The following is an 18,766-nucleotide window of genomic DNA, read 5'->3' on the forward strand; positions in this document are numbered from 1 at the left end:
CGTACCCCAGGGACAGTACTTGGCCCCAGGCTTTTTAGTATTTACGTCGATGATCTGCCTGAAGTGCCTAGTTGTGGAAAGATGGAAATGTTTACTGATGACACAACTCTATATTGTATAGGCAATTCCATTGATGATGTCAGCCTTAAGATCCAAACTTATTTAACTGATATAGCTAAGTGGTGTAGCAGGAACGTTTAACAATTCATCCCGATAAAACTGAGGTTATGCTTCTTACCCGTAATGCTTTCATTGGTCCTTTAAGACCAGTCAAACTGGTTGGTCATGCCATTAACTTTGACAACAAGTCATACTATCTTGGGTTTATGATTTACAAGAAGTTAAGCTTGGACCCCACATCAAAGATCTATCAATATCTATGGTCAAGAAGGTAAAGCAACTGCGCAGGTTCAAAAGCCCTCTCTCTCATATCTTGGAGTCCATATATTTTAAGGGAATTTTACCAAGCATCACTTATGGAATTTTTTGTATGGGGTAAGCAAAGTTAGGTGTTTTAGAGAAAATTCACCTGAGGGCTGCCAAGGTTATCTTCAAACAACACGGAGGTACTAATTCCCAATCAGTGATACCGTCTTCTTAGAAATCCATAAGTTATTTCTATAAGATGAGGCTCCTTTCTCTGACACACAAAGCTTTTTATGGGATCAATCCTGAGCAGGTTGTAACAATTATTAGGAAAAGTCCAAATATACGAAATATGAGGGACAATTTAAAACTAACTCTGGAGCTACCAAACTCTAATGTTGGAAGACTGTCTTTTAGACATAGGTCTGCAATAGCGTGGAATTCTTTGCCTCGTTCAGTTAAGAACGTAGAGGATAATAAGAGATTTAAGAACAAACTCCGTTCTCTTTCAACAATTATTGAAAAGATATCTTTTAATCAAACTGCTCTAGTTGGCAACAAGGATTTGGTAAATTGTAAATATTTTTAGGAATTTTATCTTACTACCTCTATTGAAATTTATGCTAAGATTATAAACCAGTTTGAATCACTACTCACATTTTAATTTATGCTAGGATTTTTCTACTTTTTTTTGTAATTACTTTACTTAAATAGAAGCTAGATTTGTCGTAGGTCCACATCAGCTTAATGCTGCCAGTAACCAACCTGCGTTACCAAATAAATTATCTATGTATGTATGTAGGTATGTATCAACTATTGTGTTTTCACACTTGTGTTCTCGTCTCTTGAGTATTAAGGCTCTAGAAGAATCCTTTTTCAATTTATTGATCTTGCAGCATGCCGCTAAATTGCCTTTTGTAAGATTTGTTTCGCAAAACAGTATTTTATACACAAAGTTTTTGTCACTATCACCTAATGTTTTTCTCACTTGAGTTCCTTTTCCTTGAGTCTTTAGGCTCTAGCAGAATCTTTCAGTTTCAATGTATTGATCTTGCAGCGTGCCGCTAAAGTGCCTTTTGTATGATTAATTTTTGTTGGAAAACAGTATTTTGAATGCACAAAGCCTTTGTTACTATGACCCATTGTGTTTTCTCACTTAAGTTCTTTTTCCTTGAGTCTTTAGGCTCTGGCAGAATCCTTTTTCAATTTATTGATTTTGCCACTAAAGAAGACAGTAATTTTAAATAAACAAATCTTTGAAATAGGTCGATCTGCAAACTTCCTTAGGTTATAGCAGCATCCTTTTCCGAGTTATTGATTTTGCAGCGTGTCGCTAAGTTCCTTTTGTAAGATTTGTTTTTGAAAACAGTAGTTTTTAAAACAAAAAGCCTTTGTTACTATCAACTCGTGTGTTTCCACACTTCTGTTCTTTTCCCTTGAGTATTTAGGCTGTAGCAAAATCCTTTTCAATTTATTGATCTTGCAGCGTGCCGCTAAAGTGCCTTTTGTAAGATAAATTTGTGTTGGAAAACAGTATTTTTTAATACACAAAGCCTTTGTTACTATCACCTAGTGTGCTTTCTCACTTGAGTTCTTTTTCCTTGAGTCTTAATTAAGGCTCTTTCAGACTCCTTTTTCAATTTATTGATTTTGCCTCTAAAGGGCCTTTTGTAGCTTTTATTTTGGAAGACAGTATTTTTCAATAAACGAATCTTTGTTTTAGCATCATTTTTTTTTGGGGGGCTTGAGTCCTAAGGCTCTTCCAGAACCCTTTATCAATTCGCACTTTGGCGGCATACTTTCAATTCTGTTTGCCGCTAAAGTGCCTTTTGTAATATTTATCTTTTCATTGTTAATTAATTAAAAGCTTTGTTGTTATTACTTTGTGTGTTTGGAGACCTATGTTAATAAAGACATGTCTGTTTCAATTCATTTTTTTAGCATCTTGTCACTACTGTGCCATTTTAGTCTCCCATTTCCCTCTTCATTTTGAGGACACCGTTTCTTTAGGAAAACTGAAGACTGACCTTATATTATCAGCATCTTTTTTTTGCTCGAGTCTCTAAGCACTAGCAGAATCCTTTCTCTCTTATTTAAAAGCTTGCCGCTAAAGCGCCTATTGTAATTGTTATCTTTTCAAAGCAGCATATTTTAATTAAAAGCTTTATTATTACTTGTTGTGTTTGCAGATCTACGATTATAAAGACAATTCTTTTTCAATTCATTGTTTTAGTATTGTGTCCCCAGTGCCTTTTTAACTTAAACAATTGTTTTCAAAATTAGGTTTTCTCTGGCAGGGGTACACACCTAAGAAGCAGAATCCGCGTGGGCCAATTTGAAGGCTCCAATTAAGGCACGGCGTGGCATAGCACGTGATGACCTTCAGTCGTACCTTGATGATAGGATGTGGAGGCAATGGCGAGGTCTAGATAATGTGATTGGTAATTTTTTGCCTGTTTAAGCCTCGCAATATAGTAACTACGTAATTTAGGTTAATTTAGTTTTTGAGGCCAGGAACAAGGCGATAAAGAGTACAGTGGAATTCCGATTTCTTAAACTTCTAATAAACATAAGAGCAAGTTAAATCAATCAAAGTCATCAAAGGCTGCGAAAAAATCGGACAAAGAATTCAGTGCAGTTCGTCTTGGGGTAAAGAAACCACTTTCGGTAAAGTTATCGGGAGGCTCGAGAATTTGAAGGATCGGGGAATATACAAATGCCTCAGAAACTACTTTCAGAAAATTATTCTACCTAATAAATTATAATCACCAAACTCAAACTCCTTGAAATTTGTTGTGATAGCAGGCTAGCTCCTGAATCGCGAGTGTGTGATTAATTTTTTAATTTTCATTTTTTTTTGTAATGCCTGTCTCATTGACTGGTCCTTAGCCTAGTATTTTATCAGCACTTTGAGTACTACTCAAGGGGTGGGAAGACGATGGCTATGCTATCACTGTTTTACCTGTTTTAAAACGACTTTACAAAGCAAGGCAAAAACTGCAGAAATCACCAAAAACCACGTCGGACATACTAGGAGTGACTAAGTTTTGTCATTCTCATGTTTAACATGTTCGTATTTCGGAATACTTAGTGTTGTAAATCGACCATATTTCGTTCCCCATTCCTTATAACGCATTCAAATTCTCAACGGTTCCTCGAATAACTTAACACCGGGTCACACAACGGGTGACGTTTCCATGAAATAATAATACATTTCTCCTCTAGACGTGAGCTTTACTACTTTGGACGCCCATGTCCCAACTGTCTTCTTTTTCCAAACCCCTGCGGTTTCTTTTTGTTGCGCACTCCGTGAACACACTTAAACCCTTAACTAACGCAACTTCTAGAGTAGTTTGGAAAAGTTTCGAGTATTTCTATCGCTCTTAACCTTTACTATATACAATAGTGATGTGATAGCGGAAATAGTGTTTTAGTATAACATCCCACTGGGGCCCCCCTCCCTTCCGACAATGAAGTTGATTGGTATCAGCTTTCTTATTCATTTTATTGAGCGATGGCTGGTTGATTTTTCCACCTCCCACCTTCTTCCTTTTCCAAACCACTGCCAGCGGTTTTTTCTTCTTTTGCGTAATCGAAATGTAAGGAATAAAGAGCTGTGCGAATAGACTTAAACCCCTAACTAACGCCACTTCTTGAGTGGTTCGGGAAGGCTCAAAACCTTTACTTTACACAAAAGTGATGTGTAATAGCGGAAATAGTCTTTTGGTATATTACTCCACTGGGCCCCCCCAACAATGAAGTTGATTGGTTTCGGTTTTCTTATTCACGTGCCGGACTCGTGCTTTTAAGGCAGAACAAAAAAGGGCCTGTTCGTTTGGATTTCATCAATAAATCACTTGACTGAATTGACCAAGGATATACTAACATGGGAGATTCAGGCGATTCCTGCTCTGGAAGCGATTGCGGGTCACCTCAGCCGATAGGAAAGTCAACGAGTAAAGTGTTCGTATGGCTGAAGGGAAAGGCGAAGTGTACACCGCGTGGAAATCCGTGGGTACTGCTGAATCGCGAGGGTAGAGTGAAAGACATTAAAATTGGAGGCAACTATTCGAGTGCAAAGATAAAAGAGCTGGTCAAGGAAAATTTTGCTGGACTTGCGGCTGTTGACTTGGATAGGTAGGTTAAGTACCAAAGCACTTCATCCCGCATGCAGGTTGTTTGAATTGAATACTAAATGTAAACTCAGAAGTGTGTGGTCACGTAAAACCCAGGTAGAGCAAAACAATTCAAATTTTAGCCACGCGACAAAGGATTCAAAATTTACCACTTATACTTTAGCTATTTGCTTCGGATCATTCATTAAAACCAAAGTATGAGCAGTGAACTTGCTACGAATGTAAGGCCTGCAATGGAGTTAAATGTGCACGTAATATATAAAAACAGCACCTTTTATAACACGTGTAAGGTTGGGCCGAAATTTAGCCTGATCCACCCCATTTAGAGTCATTTCACGCAACGTCATCAAAATTAAAAAAGAAAGGAATTATCAGTCGTTACTCGAAGACTTACATTTAAACGGATTTTCAGTTTGATCAGAATACTTATCGCTCTAAACTACGCACAGATCTGAATCTTACCGAGACTGTTTCGATATTTAACTTTTTTTATCTCTTCTATTCTTGACTTTACCTGTGCAATGGTTACACAGTGAAAACAGGCAATTGGTAAAATTATTTAAGGAAAGCAGGAATCTCAACTAGAATTTCCAGATTGACAGGAGGCTAATCATTGAGGCAGGCGGAGTGGGTAAAGGAGTAGAGGGGAATATGGACTGGAATAATACATGCCAAACAAGTCTAGAAACTTATCATTGATCATCTCTATTTAGATTTGCCCCATACTTTATTTACTATTTAGTGAATTGAAATGTTATTTCATATAGCCACTGTAAACTGTACGTAGTGTCGATGTTGAACTTTCCTTTCCATAGAATTCGTCTATACAAGTCTACGAGCCGTGGGAGCAAAATGGAAAAAGTTTACAGAGGCATACCAGACGCCAAGGAAATATTTAGAATTTATGGCAAGGGGAGTTCCAATTCCAGGCGCATATACATGGTTTTGCAACACCCGAGAAATGGAGGTTAGTGTAAACTTTAATAATCAATCAAGGGTTTGTGTCATTGCAGTCAGCACCAAAAGATCGCATTGAGTGCATACACATCTGTGTCATGTGACCCATAAGTAAAGATAGTAAAAGCCAATTTTGGCAAAGCCACAAGATAACTGTGCTGCAAAGGCTGGTCTTTAGCAAATTTGCATGTTGACATGAATATAACTGTAGTGGAGTAAAATATATGGCTGCAGTACCCACAAATGCCTGTTCGAATTGCAATAACAGCGTTCTGGAAATAACAGCCTCCTTGAAGTGGAAATACATTTTCGCTGCAACTAAAAAGAAAATCACCAGTGGTCTTTGAAAGACAAAAGCAACAACATAACCCAATTAATCTGCTGAGAAATAAAAACTTTGATATTTAAATTCTGACTTTTCCAATATTTACCCTTTTAATGTTCATTACCATTGATTGGCCGACTGGCAATAAGGATCTTTGCCTCTTAAAAATTTTCAATATTTGTTTGTCATAGATTTATCAATAAAAAACAAGTAATTCTTGCATCTTTCCACTATTTTAATGGTAATTCAAATGGCTGATTTAAATTCTTTGTTTTATTTCTCATCTCAGGATCTAACCCTAACCCTGAGTCCATACCAACACCAGGAGTTACCAATCCCAACCATCCTTCTCTCTCTCTTCAAATGAATCTCACTTCCAATGCTGCCTCCCTCCATTCTTCCACAAACCAATCACAAGCCTTCCTTCCTTCTGCTCAGCCCAATCCCAAGTGTGACAAACTCAGTCATCCAGCCAGGGACTTCCAGTGATGAAGCAAGGGTGGCAAGTGGTGTTGTTCATCCTACATTGTCCCCTCGATTAACTATGCTACAAGTGAATGTAAGTGTTTGATTGATTTCCACACTAGTTATAAACTTAGTTAATGTTTTTTATTCAATCTTCCATTTGCATCTTGACTGGAAGCAGGTGACCCATCTGCCTGTATATGATTATGATGTGACACAATTCAAAACTGTGTTGTGTTTTTTTTTGAACAGATGGTGTTTCTGCTTTTGATGACATGGCTACCAGTGACCTCGACAGGAGCTATTTAGCTAGTAACCCAGTAAATGTTGACTCAGGTAATACCATGGTGAATGATTAAAGAGCATCAAAATGCTGGTTTTTTTATTTTTCCTCTATGACCCCCCCCCCCCCAAAAAAAAAAGATCATGATCTTTGGCTATTGCAGACCAAAAACCCAATCCTGATTGGAATATCTAATAGTTATCTCCGGGGTGGGTAAGGATATTTTCTGAAAAAAGCATGCACATTACACTAGAAATCAAGTTTAAAACTGCAGATAGTTTACATAGATGATTTCAAATTGTATCATGTAATACCATTTATAAGACAAATTTACAGAGCACTATTAAAAGCCAGTGTTTTAAGTCTTAACACTGAGAAAGTGCCCTAACAAAGTAAGCCAAGTCAGATTTACACATTAGGTATGATGTAAATCAACAATATTTATGTGAGACTGATCAAGAAATTAAATCAAAAAGGAGGAAATTTTTACACCATATATTTTTTTACATTTATTATAGCATGTCATTTAACTGGCATAGAACAGTGGGAAACAGGTATGTTTCTATAAAATGGATTAAAAAACAGATACACTTAAAAAAGCCAAAGTGGGATTAGCTTGAACATAATTTTATTTACTCAATAATTTAATTGAAAAACAAGAGAGATGAACAATTGGGTCTCCTGTTGATGAAGAATAGGATAATCTTCAGTATTATGGTAGAGTACAGTGTGATATAGACAGATACACTGACTGACTCGTGCAGTTTTGTAGCATGAAGTAATGCACAATAAGTAATGTTCTTGAAATTCATTCAATTTTGTGCCATTACATTTAAGCTGGGGTTGTAGAAGAGGATATGAGTTCCTTAGGAGTTCTGGATCTGAATACTCGAGGTATGTTGGAAATATTGTCAATAATTCAATAATATTTTCAATAATTTATGAGTTCCTTAGGAGTTCTGGATCTGAATAATCAAGGTATGTTGGAATTATTGTCAATAATTTAATGCAATTACATGCAGGGCTCTCCCTGGATGATGACATTAGATAAATTTCCACCAGATACAAAACAATATTCATGCCAAAAGTAGCATTTGAACCTAAAATAGAAAGCTTAACCTTGCTTATACCCTATGTAGTTGTCTGATTCATATTTCAAACTTCAGCAAGAGTTGGGGAATGGAAACAAAACAAAAAAAAAACAACAACCCTTAGAAGATTTTGGCACAGGTCCTTAATGGTGACAGTTCAATTGAACACCGTTACTATTTGTCAATAATAATATTGCATAAAACAAATAACAAAAGTGCTAGAAATCTGGAATTGGAGTCTAAAATATACTTGTCATTTCAAGAAGGAAAATGGAAGAAGAGTTTGGAAAAAACCCAACCCTTAGAAGATTTTGACACAGATGTCCTTAAAGGATGACAGTTTGATTGAATACCACTACTATTTGTAGACCACAATATAATAATTTTGTAGTGCAATGGAGTGTGGACAGAGCATGGGATGTGCTTTACTGTGAACAAGTGTTGATGGAGGTGGCATCAGCCCATGAGGATATTCTCCTACCAATCTTTTTGAACTTAACATATGAGGAGGTTTGTGTTAAATAGCGATGTTATGTTTGCCCGGATGGCTTGCAATTTTCAAGGAAACTGTTGTAAATAAATACAGTTAGCATGCCTAGGTGTCAATGTGTTGAGTTAATGAGAAGTAAAATATATTAGCAGTCACATTTGAAATAAAAATAGCCTGTAAACTTTTGTGAAGCCACATTTGTCATATGTCAATTTCACTTGCTGAGGAACAGACCCATTTGGAAAAGTATACTACAGTTACTGTCTGTCAACTTTAATTTCTCTAGGTGACATATAGTCCTAATGCATGCATTGCAACAATGCACTGTGTTGCATCATAACACCAAAAGAAATAACATTAAATCTAACTCTACTTTAATTTATAAATTTGTGTATCTAGATGTGTCACCAGGCCAGGTCTGACCAGAGAAGCATGGTTATGGTGATCCTACAAGAAGGTGACAACATACCTGATGTGATAAGGTGACTATCAATAGTTAATAAAAGGTTATTTTTATCTCTAAAAGCAGGCTGCACTCTGCAGAAACAGCTTCCGATTACACTAAGTCACAGTGACAAAATAAATAATAGTTAATTTTTCATAATAGTTAATTTTTCTTATTGAGAGACATATGCATGAACCGTGCCTTTAAACTTTTCTGTGTATATAACTTAAAAACACATGGAGACATCAAAAGTGACCATGCTTACCTGGTGCAATGTGTACCCACATGACAATTTTTTTGTACATAGAAGGTTACTCCAACTGACTGGTTTCTGTGTTTTCAAACATAAATTACATTCAACAACAAACATATGAAACATATGTGTGAACTGCGGTTATGAGACGTATATGAGAACGATCCTTCGCAGTAAAGCACTATTTGAGCAATAGTGAAAATCAGACCTGAAAAAAATTTCAGGCCTGTACGGGACTCGAACCACTGCGAAGGATCGTTCTCATATACGTCTCATAACCGCAGTTCACACATATGTTTCATATGTTTGTTGTTGTTTGATTTATCATCTACGGGTTTATATCGAATTAATTTGATGGCCTGCTCCCAGTTGGCTTGTTAGCTCAATTGGTAGAGCGCTGCACTAGTATCGCAGAGGTCAGTGGTTCGAGTCCCGTACAGGCCTGAAATTTTTTTCAGGTCTGATTTTCACTATTGCTCAAATAGTGCTTTACTGCGAAGGATCGTTCTCATATACATAAATTACATTATAAGATGCAATGAATATATAAAGTTCATATATTTTTGAACTGCGGTATTAGATACGTGTGATGTGCGATCCTCGCAGTAGATAGCGCTACTGCGAGGATTGCGCTACTGCAAGGATCGCACATCACACGTATCTAATACCGCAGTTCAAAAATATATGAAATTTATATATTCATTGCATCTCATTTATCACTTTCACGGGTTTATTACGAATCAACTTAACGGCCTGCTCCCAGTTGGCTTGTTAGCTCAATTGGTAGAGCGCTGCACTAGTATCGCAGAGGTCAGTGGTTTGAGTCCCGTACAGGCCTGATTTTTTTCAGGTCTGATTTTCGCTATTGCATAAATAGCGCTATCTACTGCGAGGATCGCACATCACACGTAAATTACATTATAATTTGAAATACAAACATCACGCACAAACATCACTCACAAACATCACAAAGGGTATTCAAGATTTTTAATATCCACTGTATGATGCATGCATGCTATATTTCACATTAAGTAGTAAATAATTTTAATTAGTAATCAAATATGTTTATCTCTCTCTTAAATCATCAGGATTCTGAGAATTCTACATGGAGTCAATCATGGAAACTTATACTTTTGGATAACTAAAGAAAAATCCAGATCTGGGAGAGAAGGTATTGAATTACTATCCGTGTTTTGGATGTTTACTAAGATACGAGACAAAAAGGTCAAAGTTAAAAAAGTTTCCTAAGTCTTAATGGCTAAACATCAAGATTGTAATGTAATTCTCACACTTTACTAATATTTAAAAATGGATACATCTGAAGTACTGATATTGTGTACTGTAAAGAGTGTGTGCATAGATATGTTTCTTCATTATTAAGGGATGTTGACATCTCCTGTTCCCTTCCAGGATGTACTTATAATAGGGTGTTTTACTTTCTGTAGTACTGAGCATATCAAAATATCCTCTTATCTTCTAGTCTATGTTGTGTTTCCTTATGCTATATTTAGTGCCCCATAACAACCTCTACGCTCCAATAATAGATGCAATAATGCCCATAATTGTCAATGTTCTCAAACTCTTCTTACCATTTTATGTTATTTTTTATGACAGTGAAAAGAAAATTTGGAAGTGCTGGGTCCGATTTACTCATAATGGCACCCACAACTTCTCAGCCTATCCTCATAGAGCGCTTTTGTGGTGAGCATTTTAAGAATGTAAATAGCCTCAAAATACAATTTGTTGAAAAGGTTGGTAAATGTTAATGAAAGGAATTTTATATTGATAATAGTAATAAGCTTTTCTTGGCAAATAACGTTCAGTTTGGAATGTTTGAAAAGGATCCCATGCCTGCAAGTCAGTCTGTACTCATTCAATTTTAATGTCATCACTATGTGTAGGCACAAGTCAAAACAGACAATAAACATAAGGAAGTTTGAGGAAAAACTCCCATCGCTTTAAAAGCGCTTCCCTTACCTTAAGTCTTATATTAATTTAAAGATAATGTACTCTTTAATTTTAAGGTTGACTTGCAGTCATGTACAATATCCCAAGCCATCATCAGGCACCAGTATACTACCTACATACCAGTTTGACCTTGCATAAATGTTGCCACTTTTTGGTAAATTGTTTTAATATGTCTTTTTGGCCCCTTTTTAAAAATTGAACATCATAGGTTAATATTGATCTGATTTGACTTAAAGATGGCTGGAAACAAAATTGTTGTATTTTGGATTCTTATAACAAGGAGACAACCTAAAATTGGCAACAAAGGAAGATGTGGTGGATGCAGTAAAAAGGGCAGCAGATGCTGTGGATGCATTCACAAGGGAATGGTAAGAGGTCTTTAATATTCGATAAGATAAAGGTAGAAATAATTATTTCCAGCTTGTTACCCATTGACAACCTTATGATCTTACAGAAAATTTTCATAAACTCATATAGCTCAAGTCTGATGTGTTATTCATACATCAGATACTAAGCTGTTTCAAACAATGTCTTGTTCGCAATTAACAAACATTAAAAAACCCTAGGTGTATGCAAATTATGTGGTTAATATGTTTTGATTATCCAGACAGATGCAGCAAATCAAAGTGAACACTGGTGAGATTCACCATAAGTTATTCATTGTTTCCAATAGGGAGAGGTTAGAGCAGGATCGTTCACCTAAGAAGGAGCAGGAGAGTGCATTGCAAAAGGCAATAGAGGATGACAAGGTAAATAGCTTTTCCCAAATACTTACATAGCACAAATAATGCCAATATCAATTATGTCAATCGTGGCATGATTACCTGTTGGAAATAAACAAAAATAAAGAACACATTAGGAGAAAGTCAGGCAATGAAATGAGGATTATTTTTAGAAGGCTTCCTTTAAGACTTCAGGAGCCAAAACAAGCACCAGCCATCAAAGTATGGCCCAAGTTTCAGAGACATATCCCCAAACAGGAAAGGAAATGAGTGAAATGAAGTGATTCAACATAAATAATACTTGTTACCAAAAAAACTGCTATAATTACCACTTTCTCTTTTAAGACTTAGCAGCAGAAATTTCAAGATCTTTTTTCTACATTATCAAAGAAATATTACTGAGGTTGTCATGTATTTATTCTGTCAGATTAAAGAATCAAGCAAGATAAGGAAAGCCCGACAAGCCAGAGTTACAGATGTCAGTCGGGAAGAAAAAAAAAGAGAAAGTGAAAATCATCCTCCGCCACTCAAACGGCAAGGAAGAGCGCCAGTTCATCAAAGGTGCCTTCTTCCAGGTACATATAAACAATGATACAAATTATTAAACTGTAAATAGCACTTTGGTAAAATTATGTAGACATACAGTGATTGGCAGATAGCTTTTTACAAAAAGAAATCTAACCTTTTTTCCTGTTTAAATGATGTAGGAAGTATATGACTGGGCAGGCTCCAACAATGCTCTCCCATTACACTTCTCTATCCAAAGAGGTAGGGAAGTGGTAAAACATGGAGACCTCTTGGAGAGACCAGAGGTGCTTCATATTCATGAGAGAGTAAGTAAATAATAATATTGCATAAAACAAATAACAACTACAGTACTAGAAATCTGGAGTTGGAGTCTAAAATATACTTGTGTTATTTCAAGAAGGCAAATGGAATGCCTTTGGTGAATTCAAATTTGTTCAAAATACCCTTTTAATCCTGATTTTTAGAGGTGGTGGAAAAAATATGGCAAATGATATGCTATCTCCTGGTATTTCTTAGCACACAAAATTAATCATTATGAGATACATAATACAAGTATGAATTTTGAGGGGATTTTTGCTTGCATATTCACCAATGTGCCTGTATGAGGTTTGAAAGTCACAGTTGTAAAGTGTTCAAACAGCTACCCTGGTAAATACTGTGGAATTTATGTATTAAACCTTATCTTTGATTCTGTTAACTTGTTTTTTTTTTTTTTTTAATCCAGGATGAGGCAGAGATTAAATCCCTTCTGGGATCAGAGGTTAGAAAAAAGTGAATACACATAGTAACAACTTATCTTTGAATGTATGATACAACACCACATATTAAGTAAAGTGTATGCTCGGACTGGTCAATTTGCTGCAAATTATCTGCCTATGAGTGTGTGACATGAAGCAAAATGGCACAAGTGATCAAAACAGAAAAAAAGAATGTGTATTATTGAAGAAGTAAACTGGAAAGCTCTTATCACCATAGCCAGTCTTTAGTATAAACCGTTTCTTTCTCCACACAGCCTAATTTTTCAGTTTGATTATTATTAAAAGACAAAATCATCTTTTTTGACTATTCATTTTGTATACCCAGGTTGAAAGTTTGGGTTATGACCTGAGGTTTATTCATAGAGTTAAGCATAAATTTTGAAATTGTTAATGGTAAGGAAATAAGAAATGTTAATTCTGGGTCACATGATGGCTTTCCTCATTTTGCCTGCAGGTGACATTCCAAGGAAATATTCCCGATTTGCAGTTGGAGGGTGACCCTTCATCCACAATACTAGGTGAGGAATACAAATATTATGTATTAAACTAGTAATTACCAAAAAATGAAAAAAACAATGTAAAGAATAAAAATGAAGTACCTTCAAATGATACTGAACATGCATGAAAAGCAGACCCAGTCTTAGCAAAGGTAATGCAACCCAACAAGAAAATTACAGGTAATCTGCCTTGCTCAGTGATAATAAGCAGAAAATAAGGACAAACATTAGGACTACATGATGTTCCTAAAAACAGAGATAACATCTTTCTTTAAAAAATTTCAGAAGAAATTGCCTTAATGCCAAAAATCAACACTGGTCATATGTTAAGTTATGTGTTGAGGGCTTATTAATTTCATATTTGTTACCTGATAAACAATGAGAGTCGCCACACAATTCTGTAATTTACTGGATAAATCATCATCACCTGTATTACTTGAGCAATTATAGTAAAATATAGGTATATTAAATTGTGTATTTTTACATACTGAGACTAGTTCTCCTCCTGACAGATGAAGATTCGAACACAAGCAAAACAAATGAGGTAAGGGAAGTAGTGCACATTAAAATGTCACGTAAAATTATTGGTAGTATGCTACATTATGAAAACCCTACCATAACATATTGCATTGTATGTTCCATAGATCATTGACCAAAAAAAGTTGACTTAAACTTAAAAAACTCGCATGTCCCTTGGGACGAGGTTCTTTGTGGGCCGTGACACTTAGGCAGACTGACGGGTCCCTTGGGACAAGGTTCTTCGTGAGCCGCGACACTTGGGGCAGACTGAAAGGTCCCTTGGGACGAGGTTCTTCGTGAGCCGCGACACTTGGGGCAGACTTAAAGGTCCCTTGGGACGAGGTTCTTCGTGAGCCGCAACACTTGGGGCAGACTGACGGGTCCCTTGGGACAAGGTTCTTTGCGAGAAGCATTATTTTGTGCAGACTTACTTAATGATCTTCATGTGATCTAGTTCTCATTTTAACCAAAATAATTTAAGATATGTCAATATACATACAACTGAACAAAATGAACTGTCATGGCTTCCTCCTGCATAACACTAACATCAACACCTGACCAAATAATATTAACAACAGCAAGGTGGAACAACTGACAGTATCTATTATCACTATAGTTTTAAATAAGGGTCATGCTATAATGTAAACAACTTATCAACCTAAATAACTAAGTAAATAGAGATCATGTTAGTAACATCATTTTCCAAGTGTGTTTAGTAAAGGTATTGAATGCCCTATTTTAATTTGCCATTGAAATATGAGGTCATGTAATTAGATTAGTTCATGTACATTTCATTAGTGACTATTTAATTTTATAATACCATATCTATGTTATAATAGTCATGGTTATAAAGGAAAGTAAGAGATTGAGGCAGTGGCATCTTGGTTTTTGCCATTGTCCCTTGTTGTTAAAAGTAAGTTACACGTGACTCTTGTGGATGGCATACTTCCCTTTACTTTTTATCTTGTTTCAGGAACCACTACCAGGTACATCTGGAATTATTTTTGCACAAGCAGGTGAGAAGCATATTATCTAATAAGTAAAATAACCAGTATTTTACCAACCAGTAAGGATACTGATTTTAATGTTGGTAAAAGTGGCCATCTCTGATGATAGTTGATCCACTGGCATCCTACTGCATTTTAGAGGATAACATGGCATAAGGATGTCATTAGAGCTACAAAAGAATTTAATCAGAAGGTTGAACAAAATGATTAGACTCTATTAGAAGATATTGAAAGAACATGGAAATGTATATTCTTGACCTGGAGACCATGGATTATGGAAATTTCCTACTGACCCTTTTAACTAAGGCCCCTACTTAACCTGGCAATCTATAAAGCATTTCCCTCCAAACTGGGACAATATAATTATCAGAGAAATATATGATTGTGAGTCAACAGCAAGAAAAAGAAAATTACTGGTCAGCCTACAATGTCTAAAATTATAACTTTTTCCCCAGAAGAAGGACAAGAAATAGAGGAAAGTTGTGTAGACATCAACAAGGAGGAGAAGAAAGTAGAAGAGAAAAAGGAGCAAAAGAAAGAAGAGGAAGTGAGGGAGCACACAGAAGAAGAGAAAAAGAGGGAACATAAAGATGAAGAGGGGAACGAACATGTTAAACATGAAAGGAAAAGGAAAAAGAAGGACAGGAGAACAACCTCAAAAAGAAAAAAGCCAATGGTGGAAAATCACCCAGAATGTTAAAAGTTTAAAAAGACTTTAAAAGGACCCTTGTCAGCCACACCTTTGTTTCTGTTTACCTGTGGATGTTTTCATATTTTATTTCATGTAGAGCAGATCCAAATATAAAAATGTACAATCAAACTGCTTAGGGTAATTTAAAAGACTTCCAGAAACACAACTTGGGACAATGCAATAAAATTTCACTTTCCCATACATTTCACATATTTTCATGGTCATCAAAAATGGTAGAGGCTGGCTAGAGTCCTTCAAAATTTGTTCAATAGAGGCTGCTATAAAGCAACAAGTTAAAAATGTTCTTTGTTTTGATGATAAACAACAAGTGTAGAGCCCAAAACTTCAGTTCCTAATGTAAATATGGTTGGTGTTATAAGGAACTAAAAGTGTTCAGTTTAGAATTTAGTCAAAGTGGGTCATATGTATTGCATGACATTTTATATTGGGTCATTTGAAAAACAAATGGTCTGGGTCAAACTATGATCTTCAAACTTCCAAGAACTGACATCATTCAAACCATCACCAGTATGTCAGAGTCTTTATGCTTTTCAAGGTTTTAGTTGTTTATTGTGGTAAACAATTCATCATAAAGTGGAATCCTTATTTTAAAAAATTACAGACCAATCTTGAATATACGATGTCAAAAAACAGCAAAATATATTTTTCATTTCATGCTTTCTGACCCCAAGTAACTGATTCAACTTCAAATCATGTTTTCAGGTTCAACTGCCATTCTCTTTTGCTTGAAAAACACTAAGCTTTTGTCCTTGTTTCATAACAAAACATAAACACAAGAACAAAGACAACAAATGAAGCATCAAACGATCAGTAAATCAACATATGCAAAATGTCTAAGTAGGCTCATACTAAAATTGTACTCATACCCACGTAATCTGAAATGCTAGTCATCTTAATATTGTGCCCTCATCTAAGGATAGTAAGCACATTTTTTTTTTTTTTTTTGGTTTTCTTTAATTATTGCCAGCTGCTTTGGAAGTACTTAATATATATGAGGTAACTTGCTTTTTGTTTGTTTCTTTGTTTTTTAGTCTGTTTTTACATCAGTAAGAGTCCACAACCATTTCATTTAGTGTCAGAATAGAATATTCCAAATAAATGAAACAAAAACATGAACTAGATCGAATACTGGAACTAGTTATGATTTGAATTTAATAGTTGATGTTGCACATGCAATATAGAAGACTTCTAAAAGAGTGCAAAAATTTAGGCTTCTATGAAACTATAAACCTTAACCACAACCATGCTTACTTTACTGAAAGGTGTGAAATTGGCTTCCTTGGGTGAGAGCACAGTGATTTAATATCTAGAGTAGGGACCCCTTGGCTTAATTCTTGCCTTGCACTGAAGAGTAGGCAAAGTTAAAATTACATTATACAGTACATACATATATATGTATATATAAAAAATTGTGGCAAGAAGTTAAAACTTGTTCATATTTTGAAGATGATCCATAAGCATGCAAACCAAAAAAATGTCCCTAGTTAGTCACACCTTTATTTTAATTTACCCGTGGATATTTTGATATTTTATTTCATGTAGAGCAGGTTCAACTTAAACAACAAACATGGCAGATTTGATGTTAAGTTTATTATTTACTATGGTAAAATCAACTTGTATTTATTAAATTAATAGGTATTAAAATATTCAATTCAGTTACTAATATCAAAAATGTCTTGCTTTTTTTTTTTAGTCATGATCGCAGATAAGGATTAAGGTTTTTTTTTCAGTCAATAAAGTGCGCTAGGTCAGGCTATATGAAAATTAAGGTCAGCTCAACAAGCACTTGATTATTTTGTTAAAAGTGAACTGTTGCAGTTGTGTCATAGCTTTTACAGTTGATTAGTTTGGTGGATCTATTACAAAGTTAATATTTAACATTTTAGGAATCTTATTTGTTCTGAACTATCAAATTAATTCATAAGAATTAATTTCTTTTAACTTAATTGTCAAGTCCATGTTAATCTTACTAGTCAAAATTTAATTTGGTTATATCAACTAAGTTGAAATTATAAATTAGCCACTGTACTTTAGAGAGTCAAAAAGCTGAAGTTTCAAGTATTGGCCCTTAACTCTGACAAAGGGTTAATGCTCAAAACGTCAGCTTTTTGAATCTTCAGGGTGGCCAGTTTACAATTTCATCTTAATTAATCTACCCCTACTGACACAGCACCACAGTTTCTTTAAAAACCTCCAACGTTCATTCATTTGTGAACATTTAGTCAATTTTGATTTAAAATAGATTCCTCTGCTATAAAAAATATCACAGTATGATTGTGTTTCACAAAATTATCTGAATAGAATGAGTGAAACACAAAATTGGATAACAAATTTAGCTTCAAAAAAATTATAGTATCCCACCACACTTTCACATGTTCCATGAAATGCTGCTGAGCTATTATGGTCTTGGAAAAGGGACATAAGTATAGTTAACATTATTCTTCTTACCATTTGTTTGCAAGATGAGAAAATTTTGCTTTTGTCTTTTTCCATTCCCACTAATATGAATGTCAGCTGGTAGCTATGCATACGCGTGACTGTCTTGAATTCTGGTGCCGGAATGTTAGTTTTACTCATCCTCTACTCAGCCTTTTTTGTCCAAACCATTTTAACATTTCCTAAGAGTTATGTTCCTTTTTTGGCTAAAAATGACCAATTAAAATAGGAACGCGAAAATCTATCGAGCTTACGTAACCGAAAACTATGAAGCAGCAAGTAGGAACAAACACCCTCCGGTAAAACAATGTACCAGAAGAAACCAATGCTTACCTTAGGACCATTTCCTCCATCTCTTTAGCAGTGTACAAATATTCTTTCTCCCTCTCGCGTTCTTTTTAAAATTTCAAAAAAGTCCTGAGTTTGCGACGACAAGTTTGCCAGAACATGACCACTCTCACTCGCCCCAGGCTCCCTCCCGTATTTAGCCTCGATTAGAAAATCGAGCCTCGATTGGAAAATCGAGGCACGATTGGAAAATCGAGGCTCGATTGGAAAATCGAGGCTCGATTGGAAAATCGAGGCTCGATTGCAAAATCGAGGCACGATTGCAAAATCGAGGCTCGATTGGATAATCGAGGCTCGTATGTCGAAGCTTGGCAAAACGAGGAATCGTGGTCGTTTTTGATCAGGTGCTTTTGGGCTCGTTTCCCGGAAACCGTGAATGATCCAAATAACTTAAGTCCATAGCACAAAGTTTCCTACACTGAAGCGAATGCAATGTAGTCTGATCTGAAAGGAGAGCAAA

General features: G+C 35.6%; 1 protein-coding gene and 1 pseudogene across 2 annotated transcripts; both read left to right on the forward strand.

Annotated features, from left to right (window-relative positions):
• The first annotated feature begins 4,232 nt into the window (after positions 1-4,232).
• Positions 4,233-5,717, forward strand: LOC148735766 (uncharacterized). Its single transcript, XM_088754020.1, has 2 exons — positions 4,233-4,503; positions 5,318-5,717. The coding sequence occupies exons 1-2, from the start codon at positions 4,253-4,255 to the stop codon at positions 5,472-5,474; spliced, it is 408 nt and encodes a 135-aa protein (XP_088610146.1). The 5' UTR covers positions 4,233-4,252; the 3' UTR covers positions 5,475-5,717.
• Positions 5,718-10,640: 4,923 nt separating this feature from the next.
• LOC148735767 (uncharacterized) lies at positions 10,641-17,194 on the forward strand (annotated as a pseudogene). The gene is made up of 10 exons (XR_015998627.1): positions 10,641-10,668; positions 11,060-11,147; positions 11,453-11,528; positions 11,929-12,076; positions 12,209-12,334; positions 12,754-12,789; positions 13,242-13,305; positions 13,797-13,828; positions 14,777-14,819; positions 15,266-17,194. The product of XR_015998627.1 is annotated as an uncharacterized LOC148735767 (transcript).
• Positions 17,195-18,766: the final 1,572 nt, after the last annotated feature.

The sequence above is a fragment of the Stylophora pistillata genome, chromosome 3 (genome assembly GCF_964205215.1).
Source record: "Stylophora pistillata chromosome 3, jaStyPist1.2, whole genome shotgun sequence".
NCBI classification, from domain to species: Eukaryota; Metazoa; Cnidaria; class Anthozoa; order Scleractinia; family Pocilloporidae; genus Stylophora; species Stylophora pistillata.

Bases quoted from the DNA above. Each gene is read 5' to 3' on its own strand.
- LOC148735766 (XM_088754020.1), top strand. From the start codon at position 4,253: ATGGGAGATTCAGGCGATTCCTGCTCTGGAAGCGATTGCGGGTCACCT. The intron at 4,504-5,317 runs GTAGGTTAAGTA...TCCTTTCCATAG, and splicing joins GCGGCTGTTGACTTGGATAG to AATTCGTCTATACAAGTCTA.